This window comes from Vanacampus margaritifer, chromosome 2 (genome assembly GCF_051991255.1).
Source record: "Vanacampus margaritifer isolate UIUO_Vmar chromosome 2, RoL_Vmar_1.0, whole genome shotgun sequence".
NCBI lineage: Eukaryota > Metazoa > Chordata > Actinopteri > Syngnathiformes > Syngnathidae > Vanacampus > Vanacampus margaritifer.
Window position 1 is genome coordinate 39665205 of NC_135433.1, and position 26434 is coordinate 39691638.

General features: G+C 40.5%; 1 protein-coding gene across 1 annotated transcript in view; it reads left to right on the forward strand.

The window, feature by feature from the left end:
* Positions 1–26434, forward strand: part of LOC144044846 (receptor-type tyrosine-protein phosphatase S-like) — a 125714-nt gene that overhangs the window by 32472 nt on the left and 66808 nt on the right. Inside the window, exons 3-5 of the mRNA XM_077559505.1 lie at positions 5165–5310; positions 7497–7638; positions 21498–21686. Of these exons, the coding sequence (XP_077415631.1) occupies positions 5165–5310; positions 7497–7638; positions 21498–21686 (477 nt within the window). The remainder of the gene's footprint in view (positions 1–5164; positions 5311–7496; positions 7639–21497; positions 21687–26434) is intronic.

The window sequence follows — 26434 nt, forward strand, 5'->3', positions numbered from 1 at the left end:
CAATGAAGCCACACGCTTTTTTACGCACCTGTCTACGAAAATAGGGCCCTATGTGCTTAACTCATTCACTGCCATTGACGGCTATTGACGTCAAAAATTCATTTGAACTATTTCTATTAGTTTAGCATGTTTTTTCCACAACAAGAGTATGAAAAACTAGTATTATTTTATTGTACATTTAGAACAAATATCAAATTTCTGATTAAACATGAGTTAACTATTGAAGTCATGCGATTAATTACGATTAAAAATTAGGAGTGTCGGGAGATTAAAATTAATTGCATGACTTTATGAGTTAATTCACGATTAATCACAAGTTTTATATCTCTTCTAAATACAACAACAAAATTTCTAGGTTCTCATACTCTTAACAAAAGTGTAAAAAAATATTAAACTAATAGAAATAGTGAAAATAAATTTTTGACGTCTATAACCGTCAATGGCAGTGAATGAGTTAATAAGACAATATATTTTGCATTTAATGTTGTCATATATCATATTTTATATATTTTGTTTCCTGAAGATGTTCTGAACTGTGTCTCAATCGTTTTTACTGTAAATATATACAGTATACTGTATGTCTGGAAATTGCTTATTCTGTACAGTACATTTAAAATGAGATGAAACTGGCATTTGTCAAAACATAAACAGGAAGAAATGCAGTAGTCAACATGACTTAAAAGCTTGTCAGGCCACAGCTGGTTGCACTGTAAAGCCCTGACATCAGTCATATTTCTCCAGAAGAGCCAAATGCAATTTGCAACAGCGGCTCTTCATGGCCTATACATGTCTTTGAAAGCGGATGCGTTTAATTTGCATTTCCCACTTTAAAGGACGCGTCACATCCTGACCTGTTGCGCGCACAGACCTCCATTCGTTCCAATGTTGATTGCTTTGTTACACCTGCAACGCGAGCACAGCCTCAATCAGTCACTTATACGATTCCAGCTTTCAAAAGCTTGATAAAAAAAAGATAAAAAAAAAAAAAAAAGTCAATTGCGAGAAGATTAGTCGACCTGGCTGCTCTGGTGAAAACAAGAGAAAGCATTTATTGAGAGAAAGATACGCTCATTAGTCACCTTTTTTAGCGGGCAGCTTCCCGCAACCACGCAGCCATAACAAGTTTTTGTTCCGTGCAAATCCAGCCCAAGTCAGTGCCTTGCAGGGCTTTTCCCTGGCTTTAAGAAGAGGCTTAAGTGGTAACACTGCCAGCGGGGTCGCTTTTGCAAGAGGATTGGTGTTGAAGCGCATTTAAGAGAGCACAGAAAACATTCTGGACTGCACAGAAAGCCAGTCAGATCATGTTGGAGCTCAACAAGGCATATGAAATTCGGGGCATAATCCTGTCACAGGAACACGGCAGTCCGAGGTTAGCATTTTTTGTACTTTTGCAGGTTTTAGGGGCTCACGACTCCCAATGTCCCCAAGCCTCGCTTTGAGTTTAGTAGGCCAGATATACGGGGCTCTCGGGACTTGAAATGACGGCCGTGAATTTGTTCTGATTGACTGCACTGGGCCAACTCCGGCTTTCTGTAGCATCCTGTTGAGGATTGTGGATAAGCATTAAATGAGACCACTTCGTTTCTGACATTCGGGACTTGCTTTGTTTATTCCCCAGCACACCCCCCTGTCAAAATGCGCAAATAATCAAATAGCATCCAGGCATTGCAACATTTTACAAAAATAATATTCACGTGTCTCAAATGTGAGTCCGAAAATGTGTTGTGGTCTGATGACACCAGAGTAGAATTTCTGGTTGGACACCAAAACAGCATCACCAGAGGAACACCGCACAGAGAAACGCAGTGTGCTGGTGGGAGTATTTTGCTTTGGGCTTTTGTTTTTCTTCAGCTGCAACTGGGTCTTTAGGAGGGGTGGCTGATGTTTACCAACACTTCCGAATACATCCTACCCGTGGATTTCTCGCCCCCAAAACCTTTCGACGTCAAGTAGAAAGCTGAGGAGGAATTTACTGAATTCAAATGATATTCTACGTTTTTGAATGGCCCAACCAGGCCGTAATCCAAAAGGAAGTCTGTGGTGTAACTAAAAGAGGGCTGTGCGCAAGATAGAATCTCACAATTGGATCGATTTAGAGAGCTTTTGCTGGGAAGAGTGAGACTCCTACTCAAAAACCTGAAGGCTGTAAAACGCAAGCAAAACATTAGGATGTGAACATTTATCACACAAATGTAGAGCCAGACAATCAAGCAGCACGTCTAGAAAGAGATCCCACGGAAGCCAGAGTTGTGGCAGGACAACGCGTAGCCGCACACAATGCCCTGAGCATCCTACAGTTCCTGGCCGACAAGAACGTCGCAGTGCTGAAGCAGCTTTCTGCTCATCCTCCCCGGCCGGCTCCGTGAGATTTTTTTGGGGTGTCTAATTTTCAAGCTTCAACTACTTTGAAGAGGAAAACTTGTAGTTTAGATTTGAAATCTATCTCTTATGACACCAGCCCTGGAGCCTTTCTAACACAACTAGTATTTGCTACTTTTTCAGTAGAATTATTGATGTTATCTCTCAGGGTTGGAATTTAAATGAATTGATGAGCAGCATCGATGATAGAATTAGACTCATTCATTTCTCATGAACACCCAACCCAGTTATAGATCAGGCCTGATAAGCTCACACCTCGGAAAACCTGCTGTTTTAGCAAGTTCACTGTTTATTGTCACTCTTACGGATGTTTGATACCACTTTTTTTCAGACCAATACCAGTACAAATATTCAACTCTTGAGTAGTCACCGATATCAATACCAAGTACTGATACTACTAGCACTTTTGGTTAGGGATAGTCAACACCATTTTTTAAAAGACTGATACCAGTACAAGTACTTAACTCTTGAGCAGTCACCGATATCGGTACCAAGTACCGATACAACTATTACCTTTGACTAGGGATACTCTATACAAATTTTTCTCACCGATACTGATACCAAGTACCAATACCACTAGTATATTTGATTAGTGATGTTTGATACCACTTTTTTTTAGACCAATACCAGTACAAATATTCAACTCTTGAGTAGTCATCGATGTCAATACCAAGTACTGATACCACTACCACTTTTGATTAAGGATGTTCAACACCATTTTTTAAAAGACTGATACCAGTACAAGTACTTAACTCTTGAGCAGTCACCAATATCGGTACCAAGTACCGATACAAATATTACCTTTGACTAGGGATACTCTATACAAATTTTTCTCAGACCGATACCAGTACGAGTACTCAATTCTTGAGTAGTCACCGATACTGATACCAAGTACCAATACCACTAGTATTTTTGATTAGTGATGTTTTTAATACCACTTTTTTTAGACCAATACCAGTACAAATATTCAACTCTTGAGTAGTCATCAATGTCAATACCAAGTACTGTTACCACTAGCACTTTTGATTAAGGATGTTCAACACCATTTTTTAAAAGACTGATACCAGTACAAGTACTTAACTCTTGAGCAGTCACAGATATCAGTCCCAAGTACCAATACCACTCGTATCTGTGACTAGCGATGCTCTATGCAATTTTGTTTTTTAGACCAATACCAGTATGATTATTCAATTCTTGAGTAGTTACTGATACTGATACCAAGTATTGATACCACTAGTTCTTTTAATTAGCGATGTCGGATATCACTTTTTTTCCCAGATCGATACCAGTATGAACACTCAACTCTTGAGTAGTCACTGATATCAATACCAAATACCGATACCACTACTAGTTTTGCTACATAAAATTTCCAATAAAAAACATTGACAATTTTAAAGAAAGGCCTATAGTTGCCAATATGGTATTTTTTATTTTTATATTAAATCAATATTGTTTTTAATGTTTTTACTAATGTAATTATTATTATTCTTTGTCAATTCTAGTTCCTGTTTGTAAAAAGGCCATAAGAGGGCAGCTGATACCAGTATCGGCTACAGTTGCAAGTACCGATACCTTCAAATCAGGCCACTTATCGGCCCTATACGATAACCTCATATGGGTACTCGCTCATCCCTACTTTTGATACCCCAAATTTCCTCAAAAAAACAATGACAAATCATTTTAATATCACATTTTTCCTTCAAATTGAATGAAATGAATGGCAATTTTCTATTCTTCTAATTCCTAGTTCCTGCTCATAAAACGGCAACAAGAGGTAGTACTGGCCACCGTGAGTACCGATACTGTGAAATAAGGCTTGGTTTTGGCCCGATACCTATACATGGTATCGGTATTCGCCCATTCCTAGTCATGAGACATGAAAATGTGCAAGCAGCCTTTTTGAATCTGCAAGTGATTATTTGATAGGCTTTTTCTCAGCTCCGATTCTGTCTTGAGAGAATCCGGAGTGAGTCAACACAGCACGACCTCAGCCGCCCAGACTTAGGGGAGTGGGAGGAGGGATTCAGGTTGCCATGGTAAGGGTCATCCTGCCTTCACCCTGATGGATCGCAGCGATTCTGTAGCTGACGAGGAGTTAAGCTGGCCACCATGGCAACAGGCCACAGACAGATAGCAAGGGCTGGCTGCACCGTGGCTGTTTGATTGATCTAATCGGCAGGAAAAAAATGGAGGTTCCGTAATATTGGCCCAATGGCCGGCTTGGAAAATTGCTCATTTGGTGCAGAGGGCAATTGCAGCACTTTTCTAATCCTGCGCTGCAACACAAAGCATAATCGTCCCAATCATTTCCCTCCAATTCCCCCCCGTGGGTAAAACAAATTAGCAGTCATGTCGATAGACTGACCAAAATGGTAAAGATCTTCAGAATGTACAAGTATAAATCCCCCAAGGTGATGCTTGTGCTGACAAATTGGCCCATCTGTTATTAATACATAGCAATTAGTTGCTTATGTATGGGCTACTTAATGCTTGCAAAAGAGTGTCTTTGCTGCAGTTGAGAGCTGGACTGGCCTGGAAGAAGCAGAGTGTAAGCGACAGAGAGCGCCGCTCCTCTAAAGCCCAACCCCATCTTTAATTTATGACCCACAGGAAGTCCTTCAGCGTGTCCTCTAGATGATACCCGGGAATTTAGTTCAACACAAGGCAGCACAAAACAAACTGTGACCGGTGCAAATTTGGAACCGCTCAGCAGGGTGTTGGTTACTTTTGCTGATCAACTTTCACATCGTTTTTTTCTTTTTTCTTTTCTGCTTTCTCTTCTCAGCTGCGCCCAAGTTCACCAAGATTCCCACAGACCAGATCGGCGTGTCAGGGGGCGTGGCGTCGTTTGTGTGCCAGGCCACCGGCAATCCCAAGCCGGTCGTCTACTGGAACAAGAAGGGCAAGAAAGTCAACTCTCAGCGTATCGAGGTGGTTGTCACAGTGCGCAATGTTACAATCTTACGTTTGCTGCATGGCATGCCAAATGCTTTCCATTTTCTAGTCATTTTGTCCTGAAGCATGTTTTCACGGAAGCATTTGCAAACGGACCATTATGGCAATGCCTCTGTTTGAAAATCAGTTTCCCAAATTCTAAGCATTATTTGTAAAGTACCCTGCACAATCAGTAGAGTACATTTTACTTTCTTTAGAGTGGGACCAAATAGAAAGAATATTTACACTTGGAAGAGAGTCAAATAACGGATACAAAATAAATAAATAAAAGTCACTCAAGGGTTGAGGAACGGACTCACGACCTGCTCCCGCTGTGTGTTAGTATATCACTGGTGTCAGCTGGAAAACCATGTTTTTGGTCTCATCTTGATTATAAGAAGTGGAAGGGGCATAGCTTAGGTGGTAGTGTGGCAGTCTCCACACAAGCTGAAGGTCATGAGTTTGTTCTTCAACTCTTGAGTGACTTTTATTTTTTTGGTCAATTTTTTATTTTACTCTCTTCCAAGTGTAAATATTACTCTACGGAGTCTATTTGCTCCACTCTAAATAGAGTCAAATTTACTCTACAGAATTGACTATGCGTAAAATGAAAATACTGTAAACATGTCTTGTAAATTTGACATACCACATAGAAGAAAGTTGGTCGCAACCCTGCCAACTTGAATCCCCCCCCCAAAATCATCAAGAGGCTTCAAAATCTCTCTCTGCTTTTAAAAGCTGTGGATCATCTAAATGGAGTGAAACCCCGCCCTGCTTAACTTAACTGTCAATCAAACACCACGATTACGACTTGGGAAAACGAATGCTACGTTGTCTAGCATCTTTCTTATGACTCCACATAAATAGGTTTGTGCCTTATATACATTCTTTTTTTCTTCTTCCTTTTCCACTTTACTTTAGGTGACTCACAGAAAAACATACCTATGTTGACGAAAAATGTTGAAAATCAGTGGCTACTCATTCAATCTCAACATTAACATTTAATTAACGGGTGCCATTAACATCATTATGTGCTAAAAGTTGTACTATTCACTCAAAGGCAATATTAAGCATGATGTTCTTTGGCAGTTGAGGCCGAGCCATCGGGAAGTGGGGTTAAATGAAGTAATCGTTGGCTTGCTCCGAAGGCTGAACAGATGCAAATAATCACAGGCCAATTTTTTTTTCCCCAAGGAGGGGTGTGGGCTTGTGGGGATTCATGCACCAATGAGCAACTTGTATCTGAATGAAGCTTTAGTATCTGGTCCCTTTCACACATGCATGCTACTAAGACTAAGACCGTGCTTGCCTGCGAATGAATAATTTATTGTCACTTAATGCATGGTACTACATTGCATTCCAAACAGTGAGCCCAGAATGGTAAGTGTGACGCGCTGGGGTGTCTTGCCACAAGACACCACTTTCCTGCAGGTATGTGTCTTAATGATGGGGTCAAGGATTCATATTTCATAATCATAATAATAAAAAACAAAAAAATAACATTGTATTTATGTAACAATGTCCACATTACTGCTAAATCTACCTTTGGGGTTCTAAAAAATCGAATAATCAATATCAAAAATAGATTTTCCTTTTCAAGCTCGATATGGATTCATAAGTATTTTATATACAGTATCTCTTTTTCCCATAAATTCTTAAGAAAATAGAATTTTAATGGCCTTTTTTTTTATAATACTGTATTCTTGAAATTTACCATTCACATGAATTTAAAAGTATTTTCTTACATTTATGTAAAACCTGACTTATTGCACTTAAAGACAATTCAGAATCTTTTAAATTTATATGTACAATTATTGAATTAGATTATGAAAATATTTTCATCTCATCCTTGTTGATGTCAATGTTTTTCTAACACTTAAGTTATTATAACACATGTTACTTTCATCAATAAACACACAGTCTTGTTTGTGCATGTCAATTGGTATATTTACAGGTTGCAAAGGTGATATTGTGCTTTTTTTTTTTTTTGCTAAATCAAATCATCAGTAATTTAAAATGAGATTGAATTGCGCCAAGGGGGAAATGATCGGTCTCTACCCCCTAAGCCAATTCAAAAGCCAGACATCTCAACTTCCAATGGTCCACTCTAACATCTTCTTGTTTACTATTGTGGACCTGTTTCCACTACGCCAAAACTAATGCCTTTTCCTGTTGCCGTCCAGACCATCGAGTTTGACGAAGGCGCAGGCGCCGTGCTGAGGATCCAACCTCTCAGAGCACCTCGAGACGAGAACATCTACGAGTGCGTAGCGCGGAACAGCGAAGGAGAGCTGTCAGTCACCGCAAAGCTGGCCATTATCAGAGGTGAGACGAAGAGACGGACACAAAGTCAGAAATACCTCAAGTTATCTATACTTTCTACTCTTTACCTTGTCAAAGTAGGTGATAGGTTTGTTACTTTTTTTCAACCTCTGCGGGTGATGACATGACTTTAAATGAAGTATAGAGTGGTAAAATCAACATGAGCTCTCAATGGATTGATTCAGTGATTGAGATCTTGGGACGGGGAAAAACACTGAGAAACATGAACCAATGGATCAGATTTGAAGAAGCAAGATTTTCCACATTCATTACTTTAGCTAACTCATTCACTGCCGTTGACGGCCACAGATGTCGAAGATCCAATTGACCTGTGCTGGCAAGGGAATGATTTAAGAGAATTGCTTGATCCTGTCGAATGATTTGTGTCAGTCAAAGGACAGCTTTTGGTGTTCAAAAAAATCTCCTTCTCATCTGAAAAAACACGTTCAATTAGTTATCATAAGCTAAAAAATGAGCATTTTCCAAGAGCCAACTCACAATTTTAGCAATGCTACGGGAATACATTATTTTCATAGCATCAAAGTTACATCAACGCTAACTAGTAGTGGTTTTAAAAACAACAAGGAACACTATTTTGTGTACAGTTTTTTGTTGATGTGCTAATTTATCAAAGTGAGTATTGTATATAATTGATTTTTTTTTTTTAACTTTGTACTAAAGGGGGCAATTGGCAGTTTTTAAACTGATGGCAAGACATGAGTGTGGCTCTCTCACTTACGTGCATTAGAGTGTTTCTCAAATGCAGCTTCAACAAAATACAGCAGTTCTATGCTAGCATCAGCACTGTAAACAAGCTGATGGTAGCCACGGCTGCTACATTGTTAGCATGACTTATTTGTAATGGAGCTTTACGAAAATGCTTAAAAGGTTCTTCTTTCGTGACCGGTGTAAATTTATTTCAAATGCAAGCAGGTTAGACCTAATGTTGTATTGGTCATTTCACAGATGAGTGCATAGCGGACCTGCAAGAGGGAAGACGGCGTAGTCATTGTGGGAGTGGTCACAGCCGACCAATCAAAACGGCTCCTTTTATTCCCTTTCAATGCAGGCCATGTACTATAGAGTCTGGACATTTCAGAAGCATCTCAACGCTGTGAAGTGGGCACTTATAAATAAATATAAATATATAAAAGTATTAATATATAAACTATGGGTACTGTAGGGTCAATTTTTTCTCTCTAACGTACATATTTTTGGGTTATACCCTGTAAGGTTCACAATTGAACATTGATGGGAAAATCAGGTCAAGAAAGTAAAAACCCTGCCAGAAGTTGGCTTTAGCCACAGGTGCTTCTTTCTCATCATGACCTCGTTTACCTGTCGGTTGTGTACAAGCACCTGGAGCCAAAGTCCAACTGTGGCAGGGTTTTTACTTTCTGGACCTGGATTTCCCATCTTTGCAATTGAACCCCTAGGTAGAAATAAGTCAACAAGTCCAACAATAACGACCATATTGGTGGTTTTACCATGCACCAAAATACAACCAAGTGTCACGTATTGTAGTTTAGCGACACCTATCGGCCGTGTTAAATAGCGCCAAAATACAAAACTCAGACTCGAACCCGGATCGTCTGGACAGGAGACCGGGTTCGAGTCTCGCTTTTGTATTATTTAACATGGCCAAAAGAGGTCGCTAAACTAAAACACGTAACACTTGGTCGTGATTTGGCACCTTTTCAAAACGACCTATGTGGTCGTATTTATTGGAGGACTGTCTCAAATAAGTCATGTTAATTGTTAGAAAAGGTACAAAAAATGGCAAAGGGAAAATTTTCTGTACTTTTGTTTGTTTCTGTACTATTGTTTGTATCCATGGGTACAAACAAGTTGTAGGCCTATGTAAATGCCTATCAAAAGAGCCCAGTGATGTTTGAAATGCAGCTTAAAGAAATAAACAGTAAGAGTAATCTAGACCAGGGGTGGGAAATGTATTGCACTTCACTTCATGCATTATGAACTGAAAAAAAAAAATCTATTGTTTGAGTACTTATGCACTTTTTGGCCACTGTTCTGTTCCCAGAGTGCATTGCGTCATGCAATACTGAACTTTTTCCGTCCCAAGGTCGTTCATCATTATCAAGTGTGTTTTTGTTTGGACGGGGGTTTAGCTAAATGGTAGAGCACCTGCACCATGTATTGAGGCTAGTCCTCAACACGGGCAACCGAGATCTTTCTCTTTCCCGCTTTATTTCCACATTTATTTTTGTATTTATTTTTATTTTTTGAATCTTTATTTTTATTTCTATTTATTTATCGATATATGTATATATTTTGTTGTTTTTATTTCCATTTATTTTAATTTTTTGTGTTTAATTTTTTAATTTTATATCCGTTTTTATTTTGTTTTTTTTTTATTCTTTTTTTGGTGGCAGTTTTGGTCTTCCATACACATTTGCCTACAAACGGTACTTAATCAACTTAAGCACTAAGTTAGTACTTTTGCTACCCTTGGACAAAGGAGCACGTCCCTCTGTGTTTCATCACTCTCTTCCACGTGTGGGCACCTGGCTTCGGTTGCTGCCCCCCAACCCTCGCCCCCCCCCCCACCCCTCCACCCCCGCCGCTGTAGCGAGCCAAAGCTCACCCTCCGCATGAAGCTGCAGCGGACTGTTCTTTTTATAGTCGCATCAGGCTCGCAGGCTAGCAGGGCCGGTGCATCCCAGCATGCCCCAATCACTCTCACGTCCTGGCCAGAGCGCTGGTTAATCACCGCTTCACAGCCTCCTTGGAGGAATATTCTCCAATGTGGTGCTCCAACACGCTATGAACTTGACTTGCAGCTGTGAGCACTGGCCATCTGCCCAGCACAGCAGCAAAGGACAAAGAAATAGAAGGGGTGGCTGCTAGAGCGGCTACACGCCATGAGAAGAAAGAAAAAAAAATCTGGGGATTAGACTTGGGGCTGGCAGACAACCCGTATCTGCCGGCGGAAATTGAGGAAGCAAGGGCGAGAGGGAGGGGGGAGGTCGAGGGGAGGTGAAGCACAGTTGCGCAGCTAGAGGGTGAGGAAAACGGGTGGTGGCGTGAGTCAAGTGAAACAAAAGGGATGGAATGGGATGATGGAGGAGTGGAGGGAAAGAGGAAAAGAAAGTAAGAACGGAGGAGAGGATTCTGCTGAGGGATGAACAGAAGGTTGGCCCCGCCATCCCTTGGCCATCTGTTAACCCGGCCCATCATCTTTGTACACAGCCCCAATCTAAAAGCCATTACCGCATGAACTACACCTGGGGGGGGCGAGCCTCTCGGCACGCGTGTGCTCACATTGGCCTTGTTTGTGTTAACTTTTATCCGAATGAATTCATCATGACATCTTTGATTTGATTCCTCCTAATCAGCAACTCTGCACAGTGAATTGAAGAGAGGATTGTGATGGATGTCAACAATATTTAACCTCAAGTATAAAATCAAAGCTGGTTGTTGTAGTTAAATATTTCTAAACAATGTTATGGAGACTATTGTTCTGCAACATACCAAATATGGATTTAGACAGAAGCATATCAGGAGTTACGTCATGATTCCAACACCTAATAGATAGTTAGCCGGCTAATGAGCAATAAGCTGTTTAGCAATCAGTCAAAAAAAAAAAAAGGAGACAATTTAAGGCAGTGTATCAGTGAACGTCTTTGTCGGTATACTTTTCTGTTGGTCTCTGAAGACGTCTTAGCATGAAGGGACTTTTCAAATTTGGACGCTGGATCAGCGAGACAAACCCTCACAGGGGTTAGCTTAGCGCTAGCTAGCTGCTATGACAGACACAACATGGATGAATATAAAACTTTACCAAAAGCGGGGGGGAAAAGAACCCTGGTTTATTTATTTGTTTATAAAGTAAATTATTTTAAAGTAAAAAAGGGAAAACCTTTCCTTGTTAGCGCATTATCCGCATATATGCTAGTCTTGGGTACATTACGATAAATTTTCAAAAAAAGTAAATAGCTTGTTAAAGCTCTTTGGACATCTGGTGTGGATGAAGTGCACGACATTTACCATTGTGATCCTTCATTTGGATCTTTTATTTTTTGGAAGATGACCTGTTTTTCGGCAAAAGTACCATTCAAATTGATTTGAGATTTGGTGTTTAAATGGTAACAAAATATGCAAACACGCATTTGGTGTACAAGTCCAGGTACAAAGAATGACTGATATTCGCGTTTTTTGTTTGTAAATTTTTCTCTGGACCCTAATCAGTCAATATCAGCTATTAAATTAAAATGACAGAGAGCTAAAGACAGTCCAATTTAGTCTTTTCTGACTAAATTGTATATTCAACAGTTGGAATATTAAGGTAGGTCCTACATAGATATAATGAAGTGCAATACAAAAGCTATATCAATTCAATCAATTTTCAATTTCAGAGGTCTAACTTGAACAATATAACACAGTATGTGATATTATATTGATTGGTGTTTCTAATATATTGTCCATTTTGTGAAGCTTAATAAGCTAACAGCTTTAAGTATGATGCAGTGCTGTTCTACATTGCAAACAAAACAAGCATATTGCACCATAAAACGGATTCCCCGCTTAACAAATAGTGAGCATTATTATCTTTTGAAAGTCATAATGCATTAGCTCTTCTATTGATCACAAGATTACATCAAGAGTTTTCTCGTTGCTGTTTTTTGTCAAACAATTTGCAATTTTAATAAGAATAAGAATAAAATAAGAATCAAAGAAATGAAATCAGTGCACAGGTAGTTTTCCTCTGCTATGATCTAATTATGTTATATTGCAAAACAATAGACTGGCTGGATTAGAATATGCAGCTGTGATTTGAAAGCTGTCCTCTTATGAGTGTAGTTAATTTAAATACATTTTTGATTAACCACATTTTCATACACGTTTTTTTATGGGATGAAATACAACACTGCATAGAATTATGTTAGTATGACCTTCACCATCATTGTTTTTTAATATAACGGCTTAACGGCTTAGACTTCACGTCACTTTAAAGGGCATGATATGATAATCACACCAACACGGGGTTCCTTGAGCCCACTTGTTGCACAGCATTGACACACTATAGATTAATATCATCATCTATTTGGCTTTATGATGCTGTGTACTCCACAATGATCAGGTGCGCTGGTGTTGCTTATTATTATTGTTGGACTGTAGAAATATGAACAAACTTAAATCTAACAAAAAATGAATAAATAATGATATTTTTTTTGTAAATCTACGCAATTCCAGTGTCTAAAAAAAATATTTCCCATAACCTTTGAGAGTCACTGCATTTGAGTAGCAATGACTCTACAGACATGAACCCCAGCAAGCTATAAAATATGAATGTACTTAAGAAAAGACCATGCGAACCAAGATTGATGTTAAGTGTAACGTCTCCAAAAATATCAAACAAAATCATAAACCGATTCACTGAAGAAAATGGCCTGATGTCGCAAGATGCTTTCCATTAGTGGCCAAATCCGTCCAGTTGTGCAAAAAAATATATATTTTTGTCCACTACCCTGCTCCATGTCACCATTTAGTGTAACGGTTGACCGACACTAATAGCAGCCGGTGTGGTGCTTGTGGCGGGCCGCGGGATGTGGTTTGCTGCTCTGTAGGCTTTGCTAATGGATGAAGATGTGGCAGTTTATCGTCACTTACATCTTAGATGTTACCTTTTCTCTTCCATTACCCGCACTCTATCTCATTTCACAATCGCATTCCTTTCACTAACGGTGGGGCTTCTTGGGGCTCACAGCAGTCGCTTTCTAATTTCTCCTCTTCTTGTTTTATTCATTTTTTCATTTATACAGTCATCTATCCTGCCTGACCTCACTGTCTGCCTGTCCAATCGCGGTCCTCAACCCCCACTTTCGCTTCTCTGCAAACCAAGCACTTCCATGCAGTCATTTCGTTGAGCCTTCAGGAAATGTGGATATCTGCACTTCTGCATGTTGGGAAACCTCTAGTGGGCGAGAGGTTCTCATCACTGCAGCAGGGTGTGTGCTTGTTTGTGTTATGACTGCGTGCGAAGGCTTTAACGCCATCCTTATAAGTGTAGGTTTGTATGTGAATATTTGTGTGCGGGTGGTTTGTGCAGTATAATCCTGATTATACTCACTTCCCAGTGCCCCATTTTAGGAGAAAGGGAAGCATGACGTGGGGGAGGCAGAGGGTGAGGGAAGAGAAGGGAGGAGAGATGATCTGCCACCATAAACACCCTTCATATGACGGACAGTCAGATCTGATCCTGCCCCCCCTCGGGTGTCTGCTGCACTGGCAGGCCGGCGGCTCAAGCAGCTGAAAAAAAAAAACGGGAAAAAAAACAGAGGGTATCAACTCGTCCTGCAAGAGGATTACACTCCTTGAGTGGAGAAACATGCCTCGTTCTGACATTTTTTTTTTCTTTTTTACTTCGCGCCTCCCCTTTCTTCTCCTTGATTCGCCACGCTTGTTTGCATGGAAGCGTGTGACACGGCCATGTTTGATGTGTTCGATTAGCGCTGGCGGATCAGAGTGCTGAGCCCAAGCAAGGCTTGTAGATAGAGGTGACTCGCGGGCCTTATTTTTCATTGTGTTGCGTGGTGATCTATTCTCATAAAGGAACATTAGCATTTAAAGTGCTCCTCTTCAGTCCTCCTGCAGTCTATAGGAGTCAAAGCATTAGAGCCTCTGAGGACTGCAGATTATTCCGGAATCAGGCTCCCTGCGATCGGCTTTTATTCAAGGCTTCTTTTATGCGCGTGGCCGTTTGCGACACAAATGAACTGGAGGAAGAATAGGCAACCAGGACGCTGATTTGTTTCTGTTGTGTGTGCAAGGGATGGAAACAAAAAGCGAAGCAACACGGGAGAGAAAAGCTGGACTCGCGTTTGTGTGTTTGCATCATTTGCATTAGGTCCTTGACTCCGTGTGTCTTCTCTGCCAGTTTGAGCGTGCGCGTTTGTGTTAGAATGAATTGCATATTTGCCCACATCGGGTTGCTTTTGCCGCCTGTTTTTTGGGCACCGGGCCTGGATGTCCTTCTGTAAACATAACCGGGCCAAAATGTACGTGATGCGCACAAACACAAAGCTCCGGGGAACAATGCTGCCTGGTCCTTGCCAATGTTCCTGAAAACGCTGTTGACACGCTCTGTGTTTATAGACGCACTGCTCATTTTTCCATATGCTGCCTTATCAATTTAACCAGGAGATGAAAAATAAGCTGTACTTTTTTTCACTGCGGTGTTTGTGTCTGATAAATGATTCATTTGGTGAAAAGCGTGATGAAGGCCATGCCTGCAGTATCTATTTCAAGCAGCCGCTGACTCACCCGGGAGGCTGGTTCAATACCTGTAGCTCCCACATCCCTCCTCTCCTCACCAGTCAACTGTAACGTGGCGTCCAGTGTCTGTGACATGTGCGCTATCTGCAGAATATGCCGGTATCTGCACTGAGTATCCATCCACGGTAATGTTTTTTGTTTGTTAGTTAAAAATATATATATATATATTATTATTTTTATTATTATTATATTCGATCACATATGTTTGGATTGAAGCAAATATTTCATTAGGAAATACTAGAAATCTGTTCCGGGGTCTAAAAAGAAGTAACCACTAAAAAAAACTAAAATAAAAAATAACATAAATGTAAATATATATAATTTATTTTATTTTATATTAAATTAAATATATTCAATAAAATTATATCAAATTATATTATATTATATATTATATCAATTCTATAATTTTAAAGAAAATATATGTAAATATACATATATAATATTAAAATTATCTCATTAAATGTTTAGTCATACCCAAAGCTACAATTGAAGCAGTAATTGTTTAAATTGTAAAATATTTACAAACATGTGAGAGATTTACTCCCTTTAGTGAAATACTAGAATTTTCCTTCTGCAGATTATCATTATTAATTTAAATTTCATTAGCACAAACGACATACTAAATAGAATTTTATGACGCTGGAGAATACTGCAAAAAAAGGTACAAATAATTCAATTTTCGCAATCAATTCAGTTTTCGCAATCTTTATTAATGTCAGTTCAGAATATTAACGGTTCTTTAGAATGTGAATAAAATTGGTGACCTCTCTCACATATTCCTGCTTCTTTGCATACGTGATGACCCAAAAAAATGTGGGGGCTGCACTAATATTAAACATCAAGTAGGGGCCACAAAATATCATCCTGTGGGCCACAAATGGCCCCTGGGCTGCAAGTTTAAAACCCCTGCTTTACAAGAAAACAAGAAACACTGACTAACTAAATGTTGATTGAATATTCCCATTTTAGGGTTAGGGTTAGGGTTTTAAATTTTGTTTTTAATGACGTTGACCTATTGTGACTTTATCCATTCCGAGCACCCAGTATTGTTGTATTGTTCTATTGGCATCTTAATACCTCTGCTGGTACCCTGTGTTGCGATGGCATTAAAAATATATATATATACAGAAGCCAAAGAAACAAGAAACACAAAGTTGCAGAGTTAATTCTTATTTCAGAGATTTGGGACTTTAGATGCTCCACTGAATTGATAAATATCGACCCGGAATACAAAAAAACCCCCGGATCCATCCTGATCCCTCTGCAGTGGCGTGCAGTAATTAACACCCAGGGAGTCCATGCAAGTCATAGACGGTGTGGTGATAAAAGACCCTGTGAGTCCCCACTGGAAAGCAGGAGGTTGGGGCAGGGCAGAGGGCAGCAGATGTAAGGCATCACATAATCTTCACCTCAGGGGAGCATTCTGACCTGCCTATCGATATCCTTGCTTTTCATCCTGTTCCCTCCTCCCCCTTTCGTCAGTTTGGCAGGATCATTAGCATTGATCCATCGTGGGATACTTGGGAGATGTGGTCCACACCCTGTATTTTTATTGTCAGTTTATATCTCTAAACAGGACCGCATAAGATATGAGATTCATTACTTTTATCTTATGGTGTCATTTATTCCTTCAGCTGTTTGATGTTCCTATTAGAAAAGAAGATTGATTCTATCACCAGTGAAGCTCTATTCCTCCAAAGCACCGTGCATGGAAGCAGATGGCGCATGTCTGTCATATGTGTAGGTAGCAAGAGGCTGCAGGAAGTGACTAAGAAATAGCACAGGAACAACAAGCAGACCTTTGACGTGGCCGCGGTCTACATTTCGGACCGACTCCAAAGCTTACAACATTTCAGCAGCCTGTGTTGTCCTTCCGCCCAAGAGCCACCCGTAGGCTTGATTTATCAGCCAAGGAAATTGCCACTGGTAATTGCTTTTCGGCTGTGGGAAAGTGGAATATGTAATTATAGGCGCAGGTATGGGGGAGGTGTCAGAGTGTATGTGCAAGAGAGATAGTGGTTAAAAGCGCAAGGAGAGGAGGAAGCAGAGGGGCTGATGGGTGCTTGATTACGTGTCTGACCATCTGGATTGCTGTCATCGAGATGCTTAATCCTATTTACTTGAGAGCCTGTTTGTGTGTTCGTATCTATGTGGAATTGGAAGCAATTGCTTTTGGGTGGGTGGGTGTTTGGATATGGATGTATAAGGTTTTGGAAGTGACAAGAATGGAAAGCAGAACATTAGCCAAGATGTGGACAAAAGTTTGAAGTTTTTGCTATAGATCTCGTGATTGGTCTTTTCAAGGATCTTGGTCTCGTCTCAGAGTCGAAAGCATTTTTACTTGGTCTTTTTTATCAAGACCAGGCCATTACGATTGTGACAAGAAGTGAAACAACACATTTTAAGTTAAAGTTAAAGTACCACTGATTGTCACACCCACCTAAGTGGGGTGAAATTCTGTCTGCGCATTTGACCCATCCCCTGAGGGAGCGGTGAGCAGCAGCAGGAGCCGCGCTCGGGAATCATTTGGTGATCTAACGCCCCAATTCCAACCCTTAAAGCTGAGTGTCAAGCAGGGAGGCAAATGGGTCCCATTTTCATAGTCTTTGGTATGACCCGGCCGGGGATTGAACCCACAACCTCCCAGTCTCAGGGCGGACATTTTTAGACTTACTGTAGATATGAGATTTTGCACTCTTTCAAAAACACTATACCATAATTAGTTTTTGTTGCAAACATACTGACAAAATAAAGTGGTCATTTTGTTCAGTTTTTGTTTGTTTTTGTTTCTTGGTCTTGTCTCAGTCTTGACCTCCAAAGGACTTGGTCGTGTCTAGGTTTCAATGCTCTCTAGTCTTGACTACAATACTGGCAGTTTAAGCTGCACTTTGTAACAATTAGCCCAAAAATATCTTTACAATATAATTTTTATTTGACCATTTATGACTGAAACATTTTTAATGAGTACATAGTACATTTTGTAGAGTAAATTTTACTCTGAAAAATAATATATTATGTCCCAGTCTAAACAGAGTAAAGTTTGTCCTCGAAAGAGGAAAAAAAAAGAACAGTTCAAGAACAATCACAGAACCTTCAGGTTGCGAGACAGAGAACCTAACCACTGACCCATGCCACTCGTACTGGGTGTTAATATATCGCAGGTGTCAGGTGGAATCCTTGTAAAACTAAATTTTTGGTCTTTGGGACACATCAGCAATATGTTAGCTAACAATAAGTCTAGCATAGCTCAAGTCATAGGGTGGCTGTCTTCCATGCTGGAGGTTGTGGGAGTATTCCTCAACCCTTGAGCATTTTATTATTGTTGTTGTTGTTGTTTTTTTTAGTATTTTACTTTCTTCCAAGCGAAAAAGTTTACTCTGTTTAGAGTGGGACCGAATATAGTCTTTTTTGAGTAAAATGTACGCTACAAAAGTTACCGTGTATAGCTTAATAACACCTTAGCTGTTCATAATGGGAACTTCTGCAAGGCTCTGGTCAATAGTTTTCAGACTGGACTTGGGTTCTTCTTCCCCCTCCCTCTGCCTGCGGATGCGACGTCATGTGTGCATTGTGTATGTGAAGAAGGGAAAATGTAGTTGAATTTTTAGGCCACAGGTGGCAGTAGCAATACGAAATTCAATTTTCTGTGTTCAGTAGCTTTAAGAAAGGATGATCCAAATTTCTTGCCATTGGAACATTATTCTAGTTAGTAGTTCTACCAAAGGGATACAAAGTCAGTCCAAGACCAGATGTAAACCAAAATCCCTTTAGTGTGCCTATCTCAACTCCTCCTCCTGATTTTACATGCCAAGAATACCTTGTCAGGGGTATCCTCAAAGTAGTATCCACCTCAAACACTTATCTGCCCATCCTAAGGTTGAGCCCAGATCCCCCTATAGAGGAAACTGCCTCCTGTTTCTGCCACCTTGTTCTATCAGTATACTAGATTCAAGGAAGGATAAGACATCATCAGATGAGCTACAAATCAATGTAGGGTTAAGCATAATTCCTTCTTAATCTTAATCTTCCATCTCGCTAAGACTATTCAATGCTTGCTTTGTGTTAGGGGATGGCCCTTTTCAATGACTTCCCCTCAGTGCCCAAAGCAAAGTGCAATATGGCTTGCTTGGATGAGAACTCCATGCAACACCTTTACGATGAAGTAGAACACACTCCCTCAGATGAGTGCACAATTGCCACATGTCAAAATCCCGGTACGTACACGCGCTTGTCCGCAGCCTCACAACATAATCAGACATCCATAAGCATGACCACTCTTCCCAGATCGGCCTCTGTAATAGTCGCTGCATTTAAACAATTACTGCTAACGAGTCCTTATTACCCCGCTCGCCCTGCCCCTCCCCTTGATCCTGGCTTCTAATTGCTACTGCTGTTACTGAGCAGGTCTCTGCATAGTTATTAGACGGGAATCATTGCAAGCACACAGAGCCACACCGTGAAACGCACACAGTTCAATGCCACCGTCACTGTACCCTGGTGTTTGTCGGCAGGGAGTAGGTTGTGTATTTAGTGTGCGAATGTGTACGATTGTGAGTCTTTTCAGCAACTCTCTTAGCGATTGGGCGGTCTGTTTATCCTCCTGTAGTGACGGCCTGTCAGAAACACGGCGAACCTTACTGCACGTCTGCCCGCCTACTAAATCACCTAATGACTAGCTAGCTGAGAGAAAAAAACCTGCGGCTTTAATGAGGACGGATATAGTGGCCCCGCTGTCTTTGCTAGTATCTCCTCTTTCAAGCCACTGCAGATGTGGAAGGCGGGGAACAGTGGCTCTCACATCACCACGTTTGTGTGAATGGCTTATGTTTCTCTGCTGAAAGAAACGAGGGAGGATTCATGCGTGGCCGGATTGATACAGCACTCTGGCTTAGATAGATAGATGGATAGATGGATAGATAGATAGATAGATAGATAGATAGATAGATAGATAGATAGATAGATAGATAGATAGATAGATAGATAGATAGATAGATAGATAGATAGATAGATAGATAGATAGATAGATAGATAGATAGATAGATAGATAGATAGATAGATAGATAGAATGAATGAATGAATGAAAGGGGCAACATAAAGCTGATATTCCTGTCCCTTTTGCCAGGGAAGCAAAAAAAGTTAGCTAGCTAGCTAAATAGATAGATAGATAGATAGATAGATAGATAGATAGATACTGTAGCAATTGTTATGATATTTTCAGACGCTGAAGTTGACATTAGTAGACATGTGCTTGTGAATTTTGGTGATGATTCATAGCACGTTTGTGTCACTAAACGACGTTTGGCTTATGTACAGTACATTTAGAGTTATGTTCAAGCACAACTGTAGATCCAGATCGATCCAGATCGTTCCAGATCGATCCTGATAGATCCAGATAGATAGATCGATTGATCGATCCAGATAGATCGATAGATCAAGATAGACCAAGCTAGATCAATAGAGCAGAATAGAACTAGATCCAGATTGGAGGGCGACATTTTTTCGGGAATCCTTCATTTCAGTAATTTTTTGTCTTTAATCACGGGATCGGGTCAGGACAGGATAAAAAGTTGATGGGAGCAGACCGGAGAGAGATTATCCAATAGGAGGAAGCAGTACAGGAGTGGGAGACATTCTGAATGGGAGCAGGATGGAAGTCATTTTCACCGGGAATTTTTATTTTTTTTACTATGGTCCGGGACTGGGACTGGACGGGATTCTTTCTGTGGGAGTGGGATGGGACAGGAGTGGAAATCTACTCCCGTGCCACCCTCTAATCCAGGACTGTGTTCACAAAAGATCCAAAATATAAACAAGTTTTCTCTGTCGAAGTAACCTCCCTGGAGTCTAACACACTTTCCCAGGCTTCTCTGCCACTCTTTCATGTCCTCCTGGAAGGATTCTTTCAGGATTCTCAGCAAAGTTATTGTCATAACCATCTTTAAATATTCCACATCTTCAAAAATGAAGTGTTATGTACCAAACCTTTGCACTTTCAAATGTAACCACACATACGTACAAAACTGTGGATTTTACATGAATAGTCATGTGGCTATGTTATCATCAGAAGTGTTTTAAATGGGAAATATAAGAAGGATAAGTGTATCAAAAAGGTAAAATGCATGGAAGGATGCAATGTTATACTTAAGCAAGTGTTGAGATGAGAAATTGATTACAACTGTCTTAAAATGTATAATACAAGATGAAGCCGGTTTGAACAAGGTACGGCTTCAGTTTCACACTGTTTGTAGAGGTCTTGTTCAAAAGTTGTTTTTTCGAGTCTAACTAACAGAAAGTCAAAGATAAGAATCTCTGCTTACACTTTAAGGTCTGACAAAGTCACAACTTTACTGTTTACTGTGTTTAATACACATTTGGTTCAGTGCTTTTCCACTCAAGTCTTGTAACATGCAACATGTTTTCCTTGTCATTGTTCTGTGTTTGTTCTGTGTTCTTTGTTATTATTTTCCTTCTTTGGCTTAGTTTCACTCTAATTTGCAAATCGTTTTCAGTCTGCTCATCTTCCATTGATGCTAAGCATTATCTTTGTCTTTTATACACCCCTCCAGAGGACCTGTTACCATTTGGCTTCCCCAGCATCGATATGGGCCCTCAGCTGAAGGTGGTAGAGCGCACAAGGACGGCCACCATGCTGTGTGCCGCCAGCGGGATCCCCGACCCAGAGATCTCCTGGTTCAAGGACTTTCTGCCCATTGAACCCAGCACCAGCCAAGGCCGCATCAAACAGCTCCGATCAGGTGAGAAATTTCCAACCTATTCAGTTTCACAAAAAGCAAATAAAACTGCATTTAAAGCTTAGCAATGCTATCGTATAAAATCCCCGTTGCTCTAAATTTGGCGATTATCATGCTTTATTTGTGATTATGATTGAGAGATTACATGCTCCTCTCTGACGCTGTGGGGATTTACAACCTTTTCAAAGCCAATTTTATGAATTTGCTTAATTCTGCAGCCAAGGGGAAAGTCGTTGTTTTTAATCAACATTTGGGACTTTCCTGTACTTAAAAGTCCACATAATATTTGAAGCACAGAACTCAGATGTGCCACAAACCAACTCATGCCTCACAAACTCACTAAATTAAACATGCATCACAGAAACAGCTCAAAACCAAAGAATATGGAGTCAAGTGGATTTGATATTGAAATGATCCCTGTCTTATCTATTACTCACACTGAAGTCACGTCAAATGAAAGAATGTTTGCTTTTGGAGAACACGTGTGTATTGACAGGCAGGCGGAGGGATGAACATTTTGCACTAAAGACAGTTTGCTCAGCTTTGTTTGTGCTCCTCTGCGGAGACCGCACAGTCTCTCCTGGAATAAGCAGACAAGCATTCCTCAGCTATTTTCCCTCAGCTGTCCTCGGGGGTAATGAAAGTGATGGTGAGGCAAAATCATTTTGCTGTAGCTCAAACCCACGTTCTCCGGGCTCATCTGTGCCGCCGGCCTCGCTATCTCACCGCTGTCGGCCGACATACTTCACTGATCACTCTTGCCCTTTGTCAACCTTTCATCTGCAATCTCTATTTGTACGACTGCGGCTTCAGGAACTTCCAAACATTTCTTCAACAAGTGACCTGATCTAAAAGTGATCTGGCTTTCAAATGATTGACCTGAACGGATGTTACAGCGTAGCTGCATACCAAGTGATCGCACTGGTAGGAAATTTGAATTGCTCATCCACATCACTGAAGTTTTAATGTTGCTAATCCATTCACTGATTTTTAATGAAAGGCCTCCAAAGTCAAACACAAACTGTTCCATCCCTATTTGTTGTTTTACTACAGGAAATGAAAATAATCAGAGCTAAACTGTCGTCATCATAATAGCTTTATAATGGTCACATTTTTAAGTAACATTTCCTGACATTAACTGTCGTTTAAGCATAAAATAAATTAATGGTCGTTAACATTCTCTGTCACACCAGCATAAAAATAAGGCAAGGAATCGCCGCATGTCCGCTGTCTCTTCCCCTGGCCGAATTTTGTTCCCAGTCTGTCCCCGATTCCCCTCCACAATTTCCTTTCAAAACGTCTTTGTATCCAACTCTCCAGTATGGCACAATATCGATACCTTGTGGCCACAAATTTGTATTTTGTGCACATCTTACACATGCTTCGTTGCTACAAATTGGCATTTTTTATTTTTTATTTTTGCAAACATTACAGTATATCAATTTTGTGAACACAATTCACATTTTCCCCTCATGTCAATGTTCAGTCAAGAATGAAAATAGGTTATTAGCACATAAAGATCCATACAGAAAATCCCACATTTCAGAGCTGCTTCTCACACCCTGTGAAGTAGCACTAATCTTCAGCTGGTGGGAAAAAAAAGTGTAAAAAACTAAAAACACTCCACCCTTAAGTTGTTCATGAGTGTAATGATGTCAGTCTGCTTCTTCTCTTATCAGTCCTTGTTGACAAGCCAAAGTCAAAATAGCTAAAGAAAAAGCAAAGCCGGCAGCCAGCATTCAGTTAGTCCTCTGCTGCTTAGCAACCTCCTGCGCAGGCTTGGGGAGTAACGGAATACATGTATGTAATCAGATTACAAAAAAATGAAACTGTATTCCATTACAGTTACAGGGAAAAGCATGTAATCAGATTACAGGTACATTTATTAAAAATGGGGATTGATTCGAGGGATTACAATTTCTACGATGAGAGAGAGAGAGTGTGAAAGAGGGAGAGAGAGAAAGACAGAGCGAAAGGGAGAGGGAGAGAGAGAGAGTCACAGAGCGAGAGATAGCGCGTGCACGCCTGCGCGAGTGGGACCGTTGCTACATGTCGGGGAGGTGGGAACGAACAAACTTACTAGTCGTGTCCTTCACAAGCGGGCAGTTTGAAAAAGCTTCACAGACGGGAGGAGGAAATGACAGCCGGTACACACTGGAACTTACTCTGAGCGAAAGATTGAGCTGAGAGTCCATCGACATGCTACGCGCTGTAGCTTCTTGCTAGCTAGCCCGCTAGTCTACAACCATAATGTGAGTTACACCTTGCAAACAAATCTTCCTCCCACCAATTCACTATTTAAACATCATACACAACATATACACGGCTAAACTTGTGACTGGGATATCATCATCTTCATTGTATCTATCTATCTATCTATCTGTCTATCTGTCTGTCTGTCTATCAAACTGTGAATTGTAGTTGCTTTCAGTGACAGTTCGAAAACAGCGTATGGCCTTTAATCAATCAATCAATCAATCAATAGCCTACATGCTTTTCAATTACACAATGATTTTTGCTATTTGTAGGCTGCTCGGGTCCCTATCACCCGCAAATAGCAGGGGCACATTGTATAGAATATTATTATTATTAATATTATTATATTGTGGTGATATTTATTTATTTTTATTTTGTCTTCATGAGCATACTCAATATGGGAGTAATCCAAAAGTAATCCAGTTACATTACTTAAATATTATGTTACTTGGATTACGTTAATAGCTACATTTTTTTAGCAGGTAACTTGTAACTGTCACGGATTACATTTGAAAAGTAACCCTCCCAACCCTGCTCCTGCGGTACGCTGAGGTCTCACGCAATATTCTGCCATCTCACATGTGCTTAATCATCTACTGTGGTATATTTCATCTCATCTTGTCCGATAGTTATTTGGGCCTTTGTTGGGAGTTACCCAGACATGACATTTCTTCACAAGAGCAGCGTGTTAGTCCAAGTATCACTCTGATGAAAAAGCATCAAGACAAATTGCAACGTACGATTCTGTGTGAGGTTTAATGGGATTTCAACTCAACAAAAGCGCGACAGAGCTGAGCAACAAAATGCGCTGTATAATGAACCAAACGCTGCAGTGAGATGCCTTAGAGGAAATCAATTACACCTGAGCGATGCACAAGATAGTGGCACGATGTTGTGTGGATGACGCTCCTTTACGATCACTTAAATGAGGGCACCTTCCAAGCTCTGCCTCTGATTTGGGAGACGGCTGCCAGCTCTCACTGGATCACAGCCATGGGTGTGTTTGGGGACATAAATGTTGTTTTCCTTCGCTCTCTTTTCCTTTGTTGAAACGTGGAAATATTCCTGTGGTTTTTATGGGTGAGGATGAAAAATGATTTTGGAGATAACTGCACCCTATTTTAGAAAGATTCCATACTTCCAGAAATAGACTTGCAATCAATTTCTGTCCCTCAAGGCACAAAGTACATTAACGTATTCCATCGGGCTAATTATCGAACTCCATTGTGCCCTTTTCAGGGCTGAAAATGTTCCCTAGCTGTAAAAGTCAAGTGTCAAGGGTGCATAAACAGTGCCTTTGAGGATTTTTGTTGTTTTCCGAAGGACAAACTCTTAATGACATAGCCTCAATCCATTTATGGGAACATAGCAGTGGAGGGTCTTGCATTAGGTACTTGGGCCTTCAGCGGGGATTTACCCAACTTAATCCCCCTCTTAAGACCCCCACGATCATGGCATCATTATAGAAAGCATGAATACCATATAAAAGCACAATATCACAACATGTTACTATGCCAGGTATAACTGGAGCAGATAAAAATAGATTTTCATCTATTTAAAAGTGTCCTCCCAATTACCATATGTGACCCCTCTCTAGGCGCATAGGCTCAAATTGTTTTCCCCCCCTCATCTCTCTCTACCCTTTCTCATGTTTACCTTTTTCCCCATTGAAGAAACTCGGAGCGCTAACTAGCGAACAACCAGGCTTCCCGTTCTGTCTCCCTGTTGGTCATTCCTATTTTTCATGTTTCTTAGACGTGTTGGGACTGAGAAGACAGACATCCTTGTGTGTTTTTACATACTTGGCCAATGAAGATGATTCTGGTAACATGACAAAACCAAAGCATTTATTCAAATATGTGTTGCCTGTTGAAGTTGGCTGTAACAGTTTTTGCTATCACCAACCAATCAGAGAATGGAAATTTTCTGATATCAAAGGCCAGCACTCTGGCCCGATGAGAACATTTTTGAAATCGGATTGGTTTAAGAAACAGTCCCATTGCTAAAAGTTTTAGTAACATGGACCAGCACGTGATTCTGAAGGCCCTTGGCAAATTAGGCTGACATGGTAGCACGTAGAAGCTGAAATCTGATTAGACAAAAAAAAAAAAAATTGATACAGGAAGCAGTGCAGCTGACTGAATGTACTGTGGGAATAAATGAACTAAATTTACTAAGGAGCTTTTCAGAAAAATGCTCATAGGTCATCAACGGATCCATCTCACTCTCTTTCTTGTTTTTCTACCACCTAGCTCACTAGTTCCGGGTGAGGTGAAGCATGACAATCTATCTGTCAGTATATGGCATGAGAGACTAAGAGTCGGCGAGTTTACCAAGGCACTTAACGGACTCTGACGCCCGCGGCCAAGCAGATGGCCTCCAATATGGCCCCGGAGGTTGACTGCTGGGTAATGGATAGACCTGCCTTACCTAAGAATTGTGGTGTGAGTAAAGGTTGGGCAAAGTTGGAAAGTGGCAAGACTCAGAGACTGTAG